Genomic DNA, 17,695 nt, shown 5'->3' on the forward strand with positions numbered 1-17,695 from the left:
GAAATATTCATGATAAAATAAAAGTGGCACATAGATAGCTGCGCAAAAACATGACCACTGACTATGAACCAAAAACCTGATTATACAAGGGGAGCAGTGCAGAAATGTTACCATTAACAAGGACCAAGTTAAGTGGCATAAGATTAAAAAAAAAAAAAAGTGGAAGAATACACTAAAGAAATGAGCAAAACTGGGAATGCAAGTTATGAAGTAAGAGAGGAGAAAGGACTCCACATTGGTTCCACACAAGTATTTACCGGGGCATACTTAACACCAGTAATAAGACATGTGGAATGCAGCTAGGCCTTCCTTGCAACAGAACATGATGTAGAGATTCTTTTGCTAGTACTACACTGAGCCACTGTGTGAGCTTACCAGCTCAGTCTGGAGCAGTGTAAAATTACTTGGGCCAGACAGGGTTTCTCCACTATGTACTCTTTCTGGTATGCTACTACTCCTAGTCGTTCTGAGTGCAGCCAGCTCAGTGCTCCCTGCACTTAAGTTAAGACAACCCCTTTGCCATGTTTCTACAAGAGTTTCTCCCCCTAAAGAAATTTAGGCCTTGAACTTACTTCTTTCAGCCTCCTTTGAAATGATATATATATTTATTCTTCCCTTTTGTTAATTTCCTAGCACTGTTCTCTGACCAGTATTTCTCAGATTCATTTGAGTATACACTGAAATGCAGATCTCCAAGTCAGTTAAAAAACAAAAAAAAAAAAGGAAAAAACAAAACAAGTATCAGAATTTTGGTTCTCCACAAACCAAGTAAACTGGCACTCTTTAAGTTTTAAAAGCCAGTGTTTTTCTCTGGTTTTACTAAATAAACACGCAACATAGCATATGAATCAGTTGTCACTGACCAAAGAAAATACTGGATAAGTAATATTATACATAACCATACATTAACTGTCTGATCCAGACTGAAACACAGCAGTTAGCAACTATCATGTTAAGTTCTTGCTTGAAGAACGACTGCAAAAAACTTTCACTTTGCTGCCCTCCTGTTACCTGAGGGATCTTGTCCATCAGCCGATAATGTAGCAGCACTTTTACTCCTAGCTAAGGATGCCTGTGTAGGGGCGAGGAGGCGACTGATAACGCTACTGTCCAGAGGACTGACCTGGGAGCGGCGAGCTAAATGATGGGAACAAATCAAAAAGGATCCAACATGAAATCATATAATGAAAAAGACAAGCAGTACAAAGCAAAGGAGGTTTGTGAGCATTGTTGCAAATCATAGCAGTTTTAGAAGAAAAATACAAGTCATGGAGAGAGAAATCCAAACTAATAGCACAGAAAGATTAAACACTGCCATCTCTTATGCTGCACTTGTCCTCGGCTTGCTTAATAGCAATCAATTTAATACACGGAGACAGATGCATACAACAGGGATGAATGCTGAAGTCAGTCAAAATAGGAAAAATTTTGACACAGCTCTTCAGAGCTATACACTCTACATTGCAAGAAAGGTTATTCTGATATAAACAGAAGACTTTCAAGCCAAAGTGAATGGTTATCATCAGGCATCATTTGCACAGACAAATGGACAGCACTCATCAATCTCTCGAACAGGAAAGATTCTGAAAAAGAATAATGTTTTTTCCACTGTTGGCAACAGCTGCTAAAAGGAAAGTTTCAGAATTGTTAAAGGGAAAAAAAGAGTTAGAAAAGTTGCTAGTCTTCTGCTTTAGAAAGAATCCCTAGAAAAAAAAAAAAAAAAGATATTTGTAACCTAGTGGGGAATACACAGAACAAAGGAGATTGAAGTGAAACCAGTTTCCTCCATCATTCACATGCAGAAAGTTTAGATGAGCAGCAGGAGCAGAGAAGTTGCTATTAAACTGAATAGTGAAAGAGAGCTTAGAAAGCAAAAGTAAGATTTAACTGAGAAGTGAAAACATCACTAACATTTTTACCGTATCTTACACTTAATCCTACCAGCTTTCAAATACACCTCTCTCCTGAGCAGAGACTTTCTGCAATCTACTTAGAGCACAACCTAACAGAGTCAAATCCTTCTTACAGCATTTTTTTTTTCTGCCCCAAGTTAGAAATTTAATCTTTACTATTTACAATTTTATCTTTACCACTGAATAACTAAAAAGCCCTTAAAAAGTCCTGGAGATTTAACAACCAAAGGAAACTAGTGAAGGTAAGCCTATCCAAACTTTACTGTGAATGTTTTTTAAAGGAAATATTCAGCTTTATGAAACAACCACCTGTTTTTTCTTCCTTTTTCACTTTTTCTAGTTCAGGAGAGGAATGGGGTTTACTACTCATTCTATTCAAAGATGTGCTCCTCTTCTTTTCTGTTCCTCCTAGAGACCAAGCGTAAGGAAGATTATTTTTAACAAAGTATTTATATATATATGATTTTCTAAATTGTCATTCTCATGCTTTGCTTTTGCCAAGAAATCAGCTGAAAACACTGATCTAAAAATTATGAACCAGTAGTTTCTTGTAAGTGAAATGGTTTGGCTAGCATTTGTCTATTCTGCCCCTCCAGCCCCTCACCTCCTCCACCCCTTCCACTTTTTAAAGTCTGGTTTTTAGGAAATCACCTAATATCTGGCACTGGAATGTGCATAACAATATTTACGCCACAGTGCATAGACCACACCTACAGCAGTGAACGCATGAGTAAAAACCCAGATAATGAACCTGGGACGTGGTTTAAAGTCAATTTCCAATACCCCGTCTACCGTCTCCCAATTCTCAAAATGAACTTGTTTCTAGCACCTTTCTGTTCCACCTGTGAACCTTTGAGTGCTGACTGCTGAGAATGTACAGGAACTTTGTTATTCAGCCTGTTTAATGAGGCACTTCGCTTTGTGGTACCTGGAAGTGAAAGCGCATGGATTAATTTTGTTGAAAAGCCTAAAAGGTCCCCTCCAACACCAGCCCCACTTCCCTTATATACAGAATTGCAATTAAGTCACTTCCTAGTATAGATCCTTCACAAGCAGGAAAACTGGAATAGGGAAGAATCACTCCATGTATGCATATATCTTATACTCCTGTACACTGCTTATCACAGAGACATAATGCCAATCTTAACAGACCTCGTTTGAGCTACTGACGTCATCTTTGCAGGCCTTTCTGAATAAATAATTTTAAAAGGCCTCTGCTCACATTCTGAACGAGTAAGAGACAGAAACAAAGTGTACAGCTCAGAATTAACACAGCTGAATAAATACTCCACTGATCCAGAAACAAGTTCCTTTCTCTCATTTATGCATTCTGCTCCTTCACCTTCCCAGACACATACACGCAGCAGAAGCAATCTGGTCAATTTTGTGACCGTATTTTCCTCTACGATTTGCATTTCGTCATCATCCACCAAACAGGCATTTCTTCTTGAACACCAGACCAGGAACAATTGTTCTAACTTGCTGTGGTGATCTAAATCTGTCAGTAAGTCACCCTCTACATCCAGCTAATCCAAGAAGTCACAAGTCCTATCCAAATTTCTTCCATTTCAAACCACCCGAGATTTTATTCTCCAATGCATACAAAGATTCACAAAGGATTTCACAGTAGACAGTAAGTTTGAAAGCAATCCCAATTAGCTGATAATTACTGACTTCCTTTGTTAGATGCTTAATTTCTACTCTACAGCCCTGTTTCTGACTCATACCCAGGCTGAACCCTGCAGACACATTATACATAAATATCATTTCAGATCACAAGCAGTCTCCAGTGACTCAGACAGACTGCCCCTGCAGCTATGCCAGCATAGATATATTCACCAATTTCCCTACCAAGCAAACAGTGCATGAATACAAGTTTTTCTGCTGCATCACCTTCCAACCTGAACCAGCAAAAATAGTGTTAGCCATGTCTATGTTAGAGATTTTTCTAGCACAGCTAATTTGATCAAATGTTGTAAGACTGACAGAACACTTCAGTGTAGACCTAACTGTTCATATTAAACAGCTCTTGGCTTATTAATACTTTTCATTACCTTGGGAAGAAACATTTCTGTTACAGGCAGGCTCCTATGAAACACAGAAGAGATTCCCACAAGGAAGTCTCATGCTAAAACAAGCTGATATGTGCTAATACAAATCTTTACTTTTCTTAACAAGTAGATTAGTACAATTCTTTTTTTTTTTTTTTTCCCAAATTAAATAATTATTTTATTTTTAATTGAAGAAGGCAGATCATTAGGATTTACAGAATGACCTTGATGTTACATTCTGGAAGGTCTGTTTCACGTTTCCTCAATACAGGTAGTGAACACATATTGGGATGGGGCAGAAGGGAGGAGGAAGTGAGAAGAGTGAAACATTTAAGCCTGTCAGAATTAAAAAAACAGAGATCTATCCCTTCCCTCTAGATCTCTGTTAAAACTAGTCAAGTGATGCACATTTTAAATGTGACACACTGCAGCTAGTAACTTTATCAAACCTACATTTGAAATCAAAAATGAGACTGGAAGCCACAGAAATTTTAGAGGATCTCAAGAGCACAAACGCACTCAGAAACCCTTTAAAAATAAAATTAAAGGAATAGCTATCTTGTAGTCCACTTGTATTTCTTGACAATCATTAACACAGTAAGATAGACTTCAGAATGCTTGGAAGCAGTGGTGTGTACTAACAGTTTGAGAAATGCATAATTTGTGTATCAGAATCAAACTTACATGTCTTTATTGGGCTAGAAAATGACAGTGCTGCAGTCTACAGCTACAATCATACTAGAACCTCAGGTCAAAACAAAAACAACCTCCTCCCATCCAAAAATCTCCCAGAAGTGTCAAGAGTTTTTTATGCATTCTTTTCTATTTGGTTAAGGCAGAATTCTAAGATTAAAAAGAAAGCATGTCTATAGAGTACAGGACCTGCACAAAAGAAAGATGCCAAAACTGTGTTGATTTTTTCCTCCCCACAGGCAAGCAAATGACTAAAGCTGTCTAACAAAATTTAAACTTTACTTTTGTACTATTTTTAGTTTGCTGAAATTTTAGGATGTGATTTAAGGCATGCAACCCCCTGAAGATGATGGGAAATGATTTATGAATCAATCATTCACCAAGATTTGACTTTAGTAAAATGATTACAGAAATAAACATAATAATAATAAAAAAGACAGTAATCTTTACCGTTACTCTTCTCCTCTAACAGAGATCACATCAACTGGGTCAAAGCCCTGAACAGTCAAGCTGGATTAACAAATTGCATGAAATGCATTTGAGATCAAAATATGAAGTGAATTACACATCAAGGGAGGAAGAGGAGTATCATTTGTCCTCATGTCTCCTCCCCAAATAACAGTTAAGCAGTATACCTGCTACCAGCAGGAACACAAACACTTACTTCTATCAGAAGCATTTAAAAGTGCTGCAGATGATGATAAACGTTTATTCATGACAGCTTCTGTTTGTTTGAGGTTTGCAGTGGAGGTGGACCGCTTGCTGGCTGTGTAAAGAAGTGGTTACTTTAGAATTCATCTTCATACCTGCAGAGGAACCTTTCACATTTTCCTTGGAGACAACTTTGGAAGTATTACATCCTGAAAGCTACCTCAAGTTTTGTTTAATGAGAAACAGAAGTGTTATTGTTGTTGTTTGTTTGTTTTCCTTTGATTGTACTTGATACAATTAATACCAGTTGTAACATGCAGAGGAAAGGCGTTCAGTTTTAGTACAATAAAGCATAGATTTTAAGCATGTGTATGCAAACAAGTGATTTTTAAACCCTCTGCTCCTAACACATGAAGACAAATGCTACTGAGATTGTGTGTTGTTACTAGACAGAGAAAGTAACAACAAAACCTGAATAACAGTAATTTCCTTCTTCGTAACTTCCACTCAGGTATGTTAAAACAGTTATTCATTCACTAGTTAAGAAAAACAAAGCAAAATAAATGCTTTTGGAAGTATAAAACCAAGTCCTGGAGAAAGTCAAGAAAGCATTCTTATTTCTGATTATTTCTGAAGGGCTGCTTTATTTCAGAAGTTTCTTTTTTTTTTTTTTTTTCCTAAAAGCTGTTCCTTAATTTCATGTTTCCAACCAGCTTTCCGACTCTTCCGAAACAACTACACCTTGAGACATTAATTAATTCTTCTATATGAGTATACAAACACACACACAAAATCACAACTCATACTGCAAAATTTTAAGTTTACCACAAGCCAGATAAAGACCTGCTTTTTAATTTCAAATAATGTTCTTTCAGGATGAACACTACTCCAAAGCATGAAAGCCCTGAAAAAGCATGGATCTATTGCTATGGAAACTCAGTAAGTAGAATATGATAATGCATGTAAAGCATTACGGACTAGCATAATAAACACCAAAAGTTCTGTACTTCTAACACAAATAATTGATTGTGCTGGTACACTGGACTGCAAAGATGATTAATACGAACTCATCAGTGCATACGAAACACCAAAGGAAAAAGCAGCACTACTCACCACAGGGGCAGCTTCTTTTCCCTTTGGCTAGTGTGCTCTAGCAGCTCCTTACAGCAAGAGCCAGGGCACAAGCTGTTCCTATGGACAGCCCTACCTCTACTTTTGATTCATGTACGCAACCCAGACTTCCTAAAGCACCATGAGGAGCTAAGGGTCTCCCTCTCAAAGCAGCAAATGCGAACCCATGTGAAGTGGAACACACCTTCTGAAGCTGAATCTAAAGAAATGGAAAGCTGTTGTCACAGTGAATTAAAAGGAAAGTCTCCATGGGGTAAGAGAAAGGGGAATTTAGTCAATCTAGTTAAGAAACAAAATCTGAGCTTAGATGATACTTTCCTAATGTAACAAAAATGGTATTTTTTGAATGAAGCCTGAGTACTCTGATAACTAAAACAGCCTTGTAAGAGTTCATATACAAAAACCAGGAACTTGTAATTTTTGTATTTGGGTCTTTCCAAAGGGAAACACTCCCATCTAGTGGCTGGTTTGAAAAACAACAAACAAACAACAACAAAAAACCACTCTGTTCCTGCCTTAATTTAAGCACACGTGAGTCAAATGCCTAACATCATGGAGATACTTTATATACATTTCTCTTTGTTCAAATTAAGACTTCAGCACCTACATGAATTATGAGCTTTAGTCAATCACCTACCGAGACCCAGAGGGCTGAAAATTAAATCTTGCCTTGAGAAAAATTACACTATGCAAAATACCTCTTTTTCAGCAAGTTTACAGGTTCTGAAGGTGGACTGCGCTGTTTAGTAGAGACAAGTGCTGAAATTGCTGCTAGAAGACTAGAAAGAAAAATGTACAGTCTATACACGACTGTTCAGATAAAAAAACAGTTGACACCTTGACTGGAAAAAATCAAATTGGTAAAGCATATCATACAGATATTTGAATTTTCCTATTTACAAAAAAGTTTACTTCGTGCTAATTGCCTAAAATTGTTAGAACTCAATGCTTTTTTGATCACTACATTTGAAAATATATGATCAGATGGCCTCATATTTTCCCCTACCTCAAGCACAAGATTGCTTCTGAAAACCTCAAAGTTTTGGACAGATCGCTATTAAACAAAACAACTTTAGAAGACAAACATGATTTTCTCAAGTAAGTTAGCCTGGTAACATATGTTAATACTTCTGTACTTTGATGGGAAAGCTAAATTATTTGCAACAAGGAACTTGAACTGGAAAAAGCATCGTATAATTCATGAGGTACTAAACATCTGTTTTTTTAATGGTATGGAAAAAAAATCAGCAACAAAGCCAAAGAAAGAACATGATTACTATGCATCAAGGTTGGCAATGTGGGAAGGAGCTATGGAACATGGTATCTTACAAATATCACTGAGAAAGCAGCTCTCAACCCTAGCTTCCAGCCAAGTTTCACTGAGAGACAGAGGGTGCTGGCACACTGCCTATCTGGGGTCACATAAAATTAGGCTAAATAAAATAAAATTATCTGCTTTGTAGCTCCTTCCGAGTTTGTACGGGGACACAGAATCTATTTAGAAAGGGGAAAATCTTGCAACCCACTTTTTATTCTAATAGCACAAGTCTCCACTTCAAGTGCACCTGAATGTCTACTTTTGCTTAGCAGTCATCACTAAACCTCCCTCATTTATAAGGACTCTGTCATCAGGGATGCTTTACTACACAGCCTTGCCATTTTTCTTGGCAGACCCACACCCTGCACGTTTCATCTTAGCACTGACAGCAATGTCATTAATGCAACATTAGACTCTAGGGTTTTCATCAATTTTTAAATTTCAGACCATCAGCGGGGTATTTGGTGCAGTCTCAATTAATCACATTCTGTACATAATACGGAATGCCTGATGGCTGGTGAAATGTTCAGTTACATGGGGTTTACTTTCAAGAGCATGCTATCTCCATCACCCACAAACACTGCTTTACCAGTCAACATTCCTAAATATTACCACTGGCATATCTGGTTCATGGAAGGACATGACTGATTTCTTATTTTTGTTGCACAGCAACGCGAAAGACAAGAAAGCATATACAATAAAGAATATTTGAAATCTGCCCCACAGTGTTTTTCATTTCAAGAAATGGAGATGGAGACTTTAATCCCAAATCTGCCACAGAAATTGATGATGGAAAAATACCCTATAGAAATTTGCTTTAGACATGCTGTCAGAGCAGGTGCATTACTCAGCCACAATGATGTAATGCAGCAGAGCTCATTCCAAACTCTAAAGGTAATTGTTTTCTTTCCAGCAATTATATAAATATAAGGTGAAAGGGATCAAATAAAGATTATTTTACTCGAAGGCTGGCTGGATTTATGCATCCTATGTTTTTTGTAGATTTTTAACAACAATTAAGCAATGAGCTCCAGAAAGTTAAGAAGCCAAGGACAATCCTGAAACAGGAATAAATACAACAAGAATGAATCCAATCACGATTTCGTATTATCCAGCCCAGGAAAGACAGAAGTATGTTTGAAATCTCAATCTAAAGACTAACAGAAATTTAAAACAGCGTGCATAAAAGTGTCTTGGTCAAACACTGCATTATTTGTTTATTTCTACAGTCATTTTTTTCAGAATTGGCACCAAGTTATTCAAATTGATCTAATGTAGCAGAACATACATGCCCTTCCTGTCGCTACTTCATGAAGCATAAGGTACAGCTTAAGTGTTTATTTTCACATTAGGAACATGTTTGTTGGAAGACTGTTTATTTGTAACATGCTTCAGCAGTACCGTGATTCTAGTCTTCATGATTAAAGGGACAGACAGGACTCTTTTCCTCACATAAATTAGAAGAGAGCAAAGGCATTACTTTATGTTGGTTATAAAGTTTAGCTTTTAAATTAGAGAAGGTAGAAAAGAATCCAGGAGAAAAAAATAATGCTTTCCTAAATGCCCATGACAAATGTGACATCCTACGTTCCAAGACATTTGGTAATGTGGAATATGCTATCTGGATTTATCTATATTTGTATATAGATAATACATAGAGATAATATATATAAAAATATTTATATATCTAAGGAACACGTTTAACAGGTAAACGAATACAGTGAAAGTGGCTAATTTTGAAGAAAATTAGGGATTCATGCTGTGCATAGAAAGGGAGGAGAGAAGTTTAAATAAAATACATATGCTTCTGCTATGTTGCCAGAATAAGGCACAGTAGTTAAATCATGCTCACTCAGACTTTCATTGCATTTTCAAGTCTCATATTGTCAGGATTACAAGACAGCTGTGTTGAATTAGTAATGCTGTGAGCATGCACAGATTTTCAGAATTCAGATTTAGCTGGGTCTCAGCTGAGAGCTGTTGTCTTAAACTACCTACAAGAAATAATTTTACTTATTAAACATATAGACTTCACAAATATATCAGCGATCCAAAACATTCCTATGAATGGCTCACTCTGCACACTGGCAAATACCAGAACTACAATCAAAATACATTAAATACATAGAATTACATTTAGACAATAAGACATCTAGTTTTGCAAAGCCCTACGTGGAAAAAGAATCAAACTGCACATAGGAGCCATTCCCTTTTACAAAAAAATTAGCAAAAATCGTTTGCTTTTACAAGTATTTTCAATTGCTCATTAAAAAAAAATAGAAAAAGAAACCACAAAACAAAAAATAAACCAACCCCACACTTTTTGCAAAGTAGGAGACAATGAAAAGGTTCAAAATGTCCGTTTTTGAAAAAAAGCTGACTACCGAGTTAATTTATTTTCGAATACAATTCTCTAAGAATTTCTCTTCTCCTCTTCCCATGCTGTATCTAATCATCTTTAAAAGCCTAAATGCACATATCCTTTTCCTCAAAATTCCCTCAGGATGCCACAACCAAAGCTGTAGTTTAATTAGCTGGGAGGGATAGTTAAAAACATAGAGGACTGCTTTCCACTTAGGGATCACGTTTGTTGCATAGCTGGCCAAGATCCAGGAGAAGATCTACATGGAGATGGTTTTTCTTAGTTTTAGAGAAACAAGAACTCAAGTTTAAATGATTAGTAGTGAGTGTAAAACAAAAGAAAAAGAAAATTTTAGAAATCAATACCACCAGTTCCAACTTCATCTGTGGTCTGTTGCTCTGTGGAAGAAGAAGGTTTGTAAGTTACAAGGTCAAATAATAAACAATGTTAAATCAAGCAAAAAAAATGGGGATTATCATGATTATTTCTATCATAAGCTCTTTTAAACATGCTTTAAACAGACACTTAAAAACTAACACTCAAGCTAGCAAAAAAAGACACTACTAAAACAAAAGTCGAAATACACCCAGTACAATTCCAGCAATTCAGAAGATAAGCTGAACTGAAGAGTTTTTGGCTTTACTTTATTGCTGGACAATAACTAATTTAAAGTTACTTATTGGCAGGGGCCTTCCAGCTGGGCAGTACATGAAAAGATCTCTCCCAGTGCACCATTTCAGGACAAGTACAGACAGGAATCTTTCCCCCCAAACCTACCTGTGGATCCTGTTATAAGATCCAACATAGAAAAGGATGCCCAGGTCTCTATGAATAGCACTACACCTGCCAGTGTTCATGCATATTAGCCATGCTAGAAAAGGTGTTACTTACCTGTTTTGCTCTCTGAATCTGGCGTTACAGACCCTCCCCAGGACCATCTCTTTTGTCGTGTTTCCAGTCGCTGACTCCGTTCCAAGGTACGATGCATAGCTGCTTCATATCGCTCCTATTATTAAACAACACCACTATGAAGGTATGTAACTATAAAGCACAGCTATGCTAGAAGGCAAAATACAGATTGTTTTTGGTTTTGTTTTTTTTTTTTCCCAGCAAGATTTAAAATGTTTTGTTTTGTTGCAAAAACTATCACACAAAAATGTTAATGACAATTAATAGTTTTGAAATTGTAAACATGATTAGACTGAGTGACAGCACAGGTAATCCATGTTACTCTTTACTTAAAATAGCCATCAGGTTTCCTATTCAGTAAACAGTACTACTTATTTTCTAAATAGGGATGAAGCCCAAACTGAGCAAAAATAATTGCTTATTCTTTACACTATTTATATTCTCAAGTTGTTTCTAAGAGGTGCTTGAAATTCTCCATTATAAAATACCAAGTGTAACTATAAGGTTGTTTGTATTGTCAGAGAACTATATGAACACTGATCCAAGTATTAACAGATACTGACATCAATAGATACACAATGAAACCAGACACAGCAAAATATGAAAGCAAAAAATCTGCAAAAAAGATTAATCAGCTCTAGACTAGAGCAATCGCTGCTGACAGGATGAGGAGTACCGAACAAAGCTTTCTTCTGTATCCAGGACTAAGAACTGCTTATGTGGGAACTTCATCTATTGTACACAAAGACAAAATGTAATCATGCTAGACCATTTCTTCTCCACAATCAGCCAGGTTTCTATCCACGTGTCAACAACAGATTTCTTTTCTGGAACAGTCAGATCCCAAGCGATCTCTTGATGCAGTATTTACTGCCGATACATTAGAGTAAGATGCCAAGGGGACTTATTATCCAAATGTTCCTCCCTCCTGAGGACGTAAGACTTTCACTTTCTTTCAACACCGTTTCACAATACAAACTGACACAGTCACAGTGTAAAACAGACAAAGTAAACTTGGAAGGAAGGAGGAAAGGAAGGAAGGAAGGAAGGAAGGAAAGCAGCATTCCATATACAAGAAAGACAAAAGATAAAATGAAAAGTTTTTTTTTTGAAATATAAAGCTTGGTTTTTGCCCCTCACCCCTTGTTAAACAAAGCTGAATTAGAGTTTACCTAACATGCCGAAGCATCTAGCGTTTATGTAATCTGTAGATGAGAAGGTATTTGCAGTGTGGTAATTCTTGAAAGTCATAGTTAAAGACTTTACTTTATAAACAATGGAAAATCTGTTATCAACTCAATACATCAACATAATCAGTTGCACAGCTGTACAGAATAATTGAGTAATTGTTATAAGACAGGTATCTCAATGGTACCATTGCTAATTGTCTTCAAGACTGGCTTACAGAGAACCACTTATTTTTCCACATTGCTTGCTATTGTGTTTCTTCCTCTGCATTATCCAAGGAAGGCGATTAACTAAATGAGACTTGGCTAAAGAACCTTACAAGCACGTGGCAGACTATGTATTTTTGATGCACTTCTATCTGCTAAATTACAAGAGAAGATGATATCTTGCTGGCAAATAATGCCTTAACATAGCTTCTTTAGAAGCAGTTTTTTTCAGGTGTGAGAGTCCAAAAGTCGATATCTGTTTTCCTTTTCTGGTTGAAAGCAAGGTTTACAGGTCAAGTACACACTATTTTCTTACCTCCCTGATTCTTCACATATCTCTCTCTCTATGTACAAGATTGTCTTCCTCCAGGGACCAATTAAAAGACAAGGTTAACATCAATCAAAAACTCATCGGCTAGTCCCTTCACCACTCACCACAGTGGCTACTGAAAACATACCTATCATCCTCTAAGTTTCATGAATAAACATCCTGTAGGCTTAGGGGCAGCACCTCTTGAAGCATAAGGGATGTTTTATGCTTAAAGTAGTTGACTGAAGAGATAATACCACACTGGACTCCAGTCAAGGCCCACCCCAAACATTTCTGCTTGTTCTTCAGCAATGTAAATTATTCCATGAAGTTCAAATGGAATATCCATCTGAACACACCCAGAAGCTGATTATAGATAATAAAACACCAGTGTCGAATACTGCCAGTCAAAAAAAAAAAAAATACCTATTCCTCGAATAGTATGACGATAGCTGGATTCTCCAAGGGGACATCCAGCCAGGCTTACATCCTCCTCATCAACGACCACAGCAAGTTCTTACAGTTAGCTTATGAAAGCGTGTGTGTGTTATGCTTTTACTGCTGACACTGCTTCTGGAAATCAACGCTTTCATAACTTGCAACACATTTAACATGCATCAGCAGAGCAACTTGTCAAAGGGGATGGCACATAGTAATGTATTTATTTCTGTTCTCTGCTTCTATGAAGCCAGCAACATGCTCCACAAGTCAAATACTGCTCTGCTGCTCCATGTGCAATCAAAGCAAAGGCAAAGGGACAGTCAATCAAGAACAGCTGATACAAAGTGCAAAGCAGTAAATTATAAGTACACAGGTAACATCAAGTGTACAACATATAGTAACAAATTATGATTTAGGAGAACTTAAAGAATGTGAGACTCATTGACCACAGCTAGGCTGCCAGAAAGCAAGACACAGAGCCGAAAAAAGTTTAAAACCTGTCACCCATGCTAATTTACAAATGGGATCTATTAAGTGCACCAAAAAGAAGCAACACATTTAGGAATATAGAGGCTTGTTTGTTTTTGTGAATGTCAAAAATAATCACTGGACAAACAGCAAACACAGCTTCCAAAGTCCAGAGTTCCTCAGGTATAGTTAAAACTAGTCCAGGGATGGGGATGGAGGACATGTGTCCACTGTACAGATGTGTAAAATGTTTTTACGTTCCAACACACACAGCATTCTCAAGACTTTCTATTTTTCATCATTCAGAGCATGGTAAGAACATAATGTAGGAGCTCCTATACAACTACAGAACTTCAAGACACAGTACCTTTTCCTCTTCTATTTTCTGTTTTCTTTTTTCCTCTACTGCTGCCCTCCGTTGTTCCTCTTTCTGTTTTTGTTCTTTTAGCTTTCTCTGCCTTTCTTCTAACTGTTTTTCATACTGAAGTTTTGCTTTTCTCTCCTTTTCAAGGATTTGTGTCTCTTTGGCAGCTGTAAATTTTAAAGAGAAAATTAAAATCAAACTTAACTATTCATTGATATTACAACACGGATTAGAGGTAAAAGACTACCAAGCAAAATTATCACCCCTTCAAACTACAACACATAGCAAGATTAGCTAGCAGTGCTGGATGACACTTCACATGATGACTGAGATGTCTAATTCTGTCCCCAGGATGGCAATGAATTCGAACCTTTTCTGCCATTACACTTCACTGTCTAGACAGGAATGCCAGGATATGTATATACACACTTTCCTTGCCATCATAATAGTCTTAATAAGTAAGTAGTAAGTTGAGTATCAAAGGGTGGAATTTTCTATGTTGCAATTCTCAGTTTTTTAGAATTAAACATATATGGAAAAGATGTAAAGCATTGGGCAACAACACAGGAAAACGCTGTAGATACTGCATCTGAGTTCAAATAGTTATGTCACTGTTCTCCACAGCCTCCACCTAGATACAGCTGTGCAGAGTTTAACAAGCTTCACCTCCTCTGACAAAAATCTAGTGCCTGAATACACAGTAGAGGTAGTTTCTGTGGCTAGACAGATGAAATGAGCTTAGAGACTAGATAATTATATTAACAACACATTGGCATTATCTACGTACAAAGCCCCAAAAATACTTCTGAATTTACGTACATCCCAGTCCTGTTCTCTCTTCATGTTAGGAAGAGACGATCATTCCTGTTTTGTGTGTCTTTGATCACACATTAAGCAACACAGACATGCAGGCCAGAGTAAGACACTGCTCCTCACCAGCTGGGAGACTGAGAACAAGGACTGCAGGGCATACCGTGACCCTTTCATCTCTTGCTTCACATATATAAACTCAGATTCACATCACAAACAGCATAAAGCTGGGCAAGAGTTTTATACTCTTCTCTAAGTCTCAGATTCTTAGCTAAAATAAAGCATATACTGCTGACACTTAGATCCAGGAGCTTTTTCAGCATGCTAGGAAACAAGAGAAGCAGTATTCGAGGCAATCAAGCCATTTAACTAGCTAAGTCCTTTTTGGTTTTCTCTGAATCAGTGTTTCTCAAACCTCAGTCTTCAGGGCTACAGGAAGAAGCTCTAAGATAAAGGTTATCATTTCAGAAATGTTTTTGCTGAGGTTTCCAACAAGAAGTTGACTCTATTTGCCTGGTGGTCCCTCAGAACTGGAAGGACAGAAGCAATACACAGTTTCAAGAAGCCAAAAATCTCTGTAATATTTTCCTCTCAACTCTAATTTTTCTCCAGGTTCACAGATGGTCACTGAAGCAAGACCAAGGGCAGACCTGGTTGGTGGTCTCCAGCAAGCTGAAAAAAGTGACTAAACAAGGAGTAACAGCATAAGTTATTTTTTTATCACAAATATTTTCAGAAATTATATTTCAAATGGAACAAGAAAATACCATGTTGCTTTTCCCGCTCTTCTCTACGTTCCCTGGCTAGTCTTTGCCTTTCTTCTGTTCTTAGAGTAGAACCATCTATCACTGTCAAAAGAAAAATTGAAGACATGTAACTGTCAGTTATTTTGAACATTTAAATCTAAATAAAGTAGTTGTAAAGTCTTTCCTACTGACAGGATTATGGAACATCCTGAGAGATGCATACCACCAAAGCACTGCACATTTTATATAGAGATTAGAGATCTCAACTGGAAAACTAAGAAGAGGCAGAATACCCTCCCCATTCCCCTTTCTACTCCCTCACTACAACCGATCCTTTTTTAATGGGTGCAGCTGAAAGTATGCACAAGATTAAAAAGTCCACTGTGTACAGTCAAAAGAAAGCCTGAGAAACATCAGACGTTGTAGAACGTACACTTATTCCAAATTCAACTCTGATCCTTATTCCTGCACATATTAATTCCCATGATCAAGAAATACAGGAATCTAGGAAAACTCCATCTGGGAACAGATAGTTTATGCATCTTGACAAATTCAAAGTGCTGCAGGATAGCTACTTTTCAGGCTAAGCAGAACCAAGACTGCCTGAGTCTTTGTAGGTATAAAAACTTGAATTTCAGACGGAAGTGAACTGGCAAGCAAACCAGAACATGAAGAATGCATTTATCTTCATTGTTATGTCCTGCTGAAATGATAGGCAACTTCAGCAGCTGAACTGAGAGCACTGAGAACAAAAAGCCTGTCATCAGAACTAGACCTTCAATGAATCTGTGAACCATCTAAACAAGCACTTCATGCTCTAATCACTACTAAGGAAAGAGAATCAAACTTCTTTTTAAAAACCTCCCTGTAAACCCAACACTTCATTAAGAACAATGACCAATAATCATACCTGGTTTAGTTGCTGTCTTTATGTTTATTGAGGTCTGGACTGCAATAGGGCTAACACCACTTTGGCTTCTTCTTTCTTCTGCTATGGCTTGGGCTGCAGCAACTGTGAGAAAGAATCATTCCATATTAAGAGAATTTCTACAACCCTAACTCATGAAATAAACACATAAAATAAAAGCATCAAGTTCTATTTGAGGCTGCAGATTCTTTAATTTAATAACTAACTCGGGCCTGTTCATTTTTTAAGAAGAAACAATTTTTCAGATGAGATTTCAGAGGTGACACAGGTTTTATTTGTAAAAGCAACAGAGACAAAAGCTTATGTTTTACAATGCATAGAAAAGGAATACATGGTTTCAGAAAAATCGAACATTTAATAGTGAACTATTATAAGAGAAACAATATTTAGTAAAGTTATAAGTCTGACTTAAACACTTAATAAAAACTTTTTGCTACGCACTTGTATTTGCAGGCTTAAACAAACATAATAGACTGTTAGCAGTGCTCGAATAATATTTTGATGAGACCCAAGCAGGAAAAAGTTTCTGAGCATCTTTCATTATTTCATGACATGAAAAAGAAAGTGGGTTAGCTGTATAAAGTAAACCATTAGGAATGCTTACATTGTACTTCTGAAATTGGATCTTCAAAAATAAATTTTAAATTAGATTCCAAAATAGTAATTTGAGCAATTGTGGAGAGACCAATTCACCTTCTCTGAGTCCTCCCAAGGTGAATACAGAGAACTGCAGGACTATGGCTCCCAGTTAATCATACAGAAATTGAATGCTGGCTATATTAATTTCACTAAATGACAAAAGCCCTTAAGAAGAGCCCTTAAGAAGTCAGGGAGACTATTTACTGTATCATTTTTCACAAATCTGCTTTATTTTGCTATCCCTTTTCGCTTTAATTAGTGATGTTTAGGGTCTGAAGGCAAAACGTTGCACAGAGAGCAGGCAGGGCAGCCTCTGGGCCAGACAGCTCTACCCCACTTCCCTGCCCAGCTTTGAATGGACAGCATCTTTACACCAGGGACGCATTTTCATCAGCATCAAGTCACCTTGGCTCACAGATACAGGGAGATAAACTGGGGTCTTTCAGAAATGCTTAACTTTGGAAAAAGCAAGAGGAAGCACTGGGCAGCACCAGACACATCAGATTTGCCATCAATTACACATAAAAAAGTAGAAGGTAACACCTGTTTTAAACAGAAAGGGTAATC

The 17,695-nt window shown here is 37.1% G+C and overlaps 1 protein-coding gene across 2 annotated transcripts in view; it reads right to left on the reverse strand.

Annotated features, from left to right (window-relative positions):
- The window catches only part of MAP7D3 (MAP7 domain containing 3), a 45,743-nt gene that overhangs the window by 15,579 nt on the left and 12,469 nt on the right, over nucleotides 1-17,695 (reverse strand). For both annotated transcript variants that reach the window (XM_032196529.1, XM_032196528.1), the window contains exons 2-10: nucleotides 16,472-16,573; nucleotides 15,583-15,663; nucleotides 14,009-14,172; nucleotides 11,011-11,125; nucleotides 10,485-10,517; nucleotides 5,322-5,423; nucleotides 2,743-2,841; nucleotides 2,223-2,321; nucleotides 1,012-1,137 (exon numbers count right to left, since the gene is read on the reverse strand). In XM_032196529.1, the coding sequence (XP_032052420.1) occupies nucleotides 1,012-1,137; nucleotides 2,223-2,321; nucleotides 2,743-2,841; nucleotides 5,322-5,423; nucleotides 10,485-10,517; nucleotides 11,011-11,125; nucleotides 14,009-14,172; nucleotides 15,583-15,663; nucleotides 16,472-16,573 (921 nt within the window). The remainder of the gene's footprint in view (nucleotides 1-1,011; nucleotides 1,138-2,222; nucleotides 2,322-2,742; nucleotides 2,842-5,321; nucleotides 5,424-10,484; nucleotides 10,518-11,010; nucleotides 11,126-14,008; nucleotides 14,173-15,582; nucleotides 15,664-16,471; nucleotides 16,574-17,695) is intronic.

This window comes from Aythya fuligula, chromosome 13, assembly GCF_009819795.1.
Source record: "Aythya fuligula isolate bAytFul2 chromosome 13, bAytFul2.pri, whole genome shotgun sequence".
Classification (NCBI taxonomy): domain Eukaryota; kingdom Metazoa; phylum Chordata; class Aves; order Anseriformes; family Anatidae; genus Aythya; species Aythya fuligula.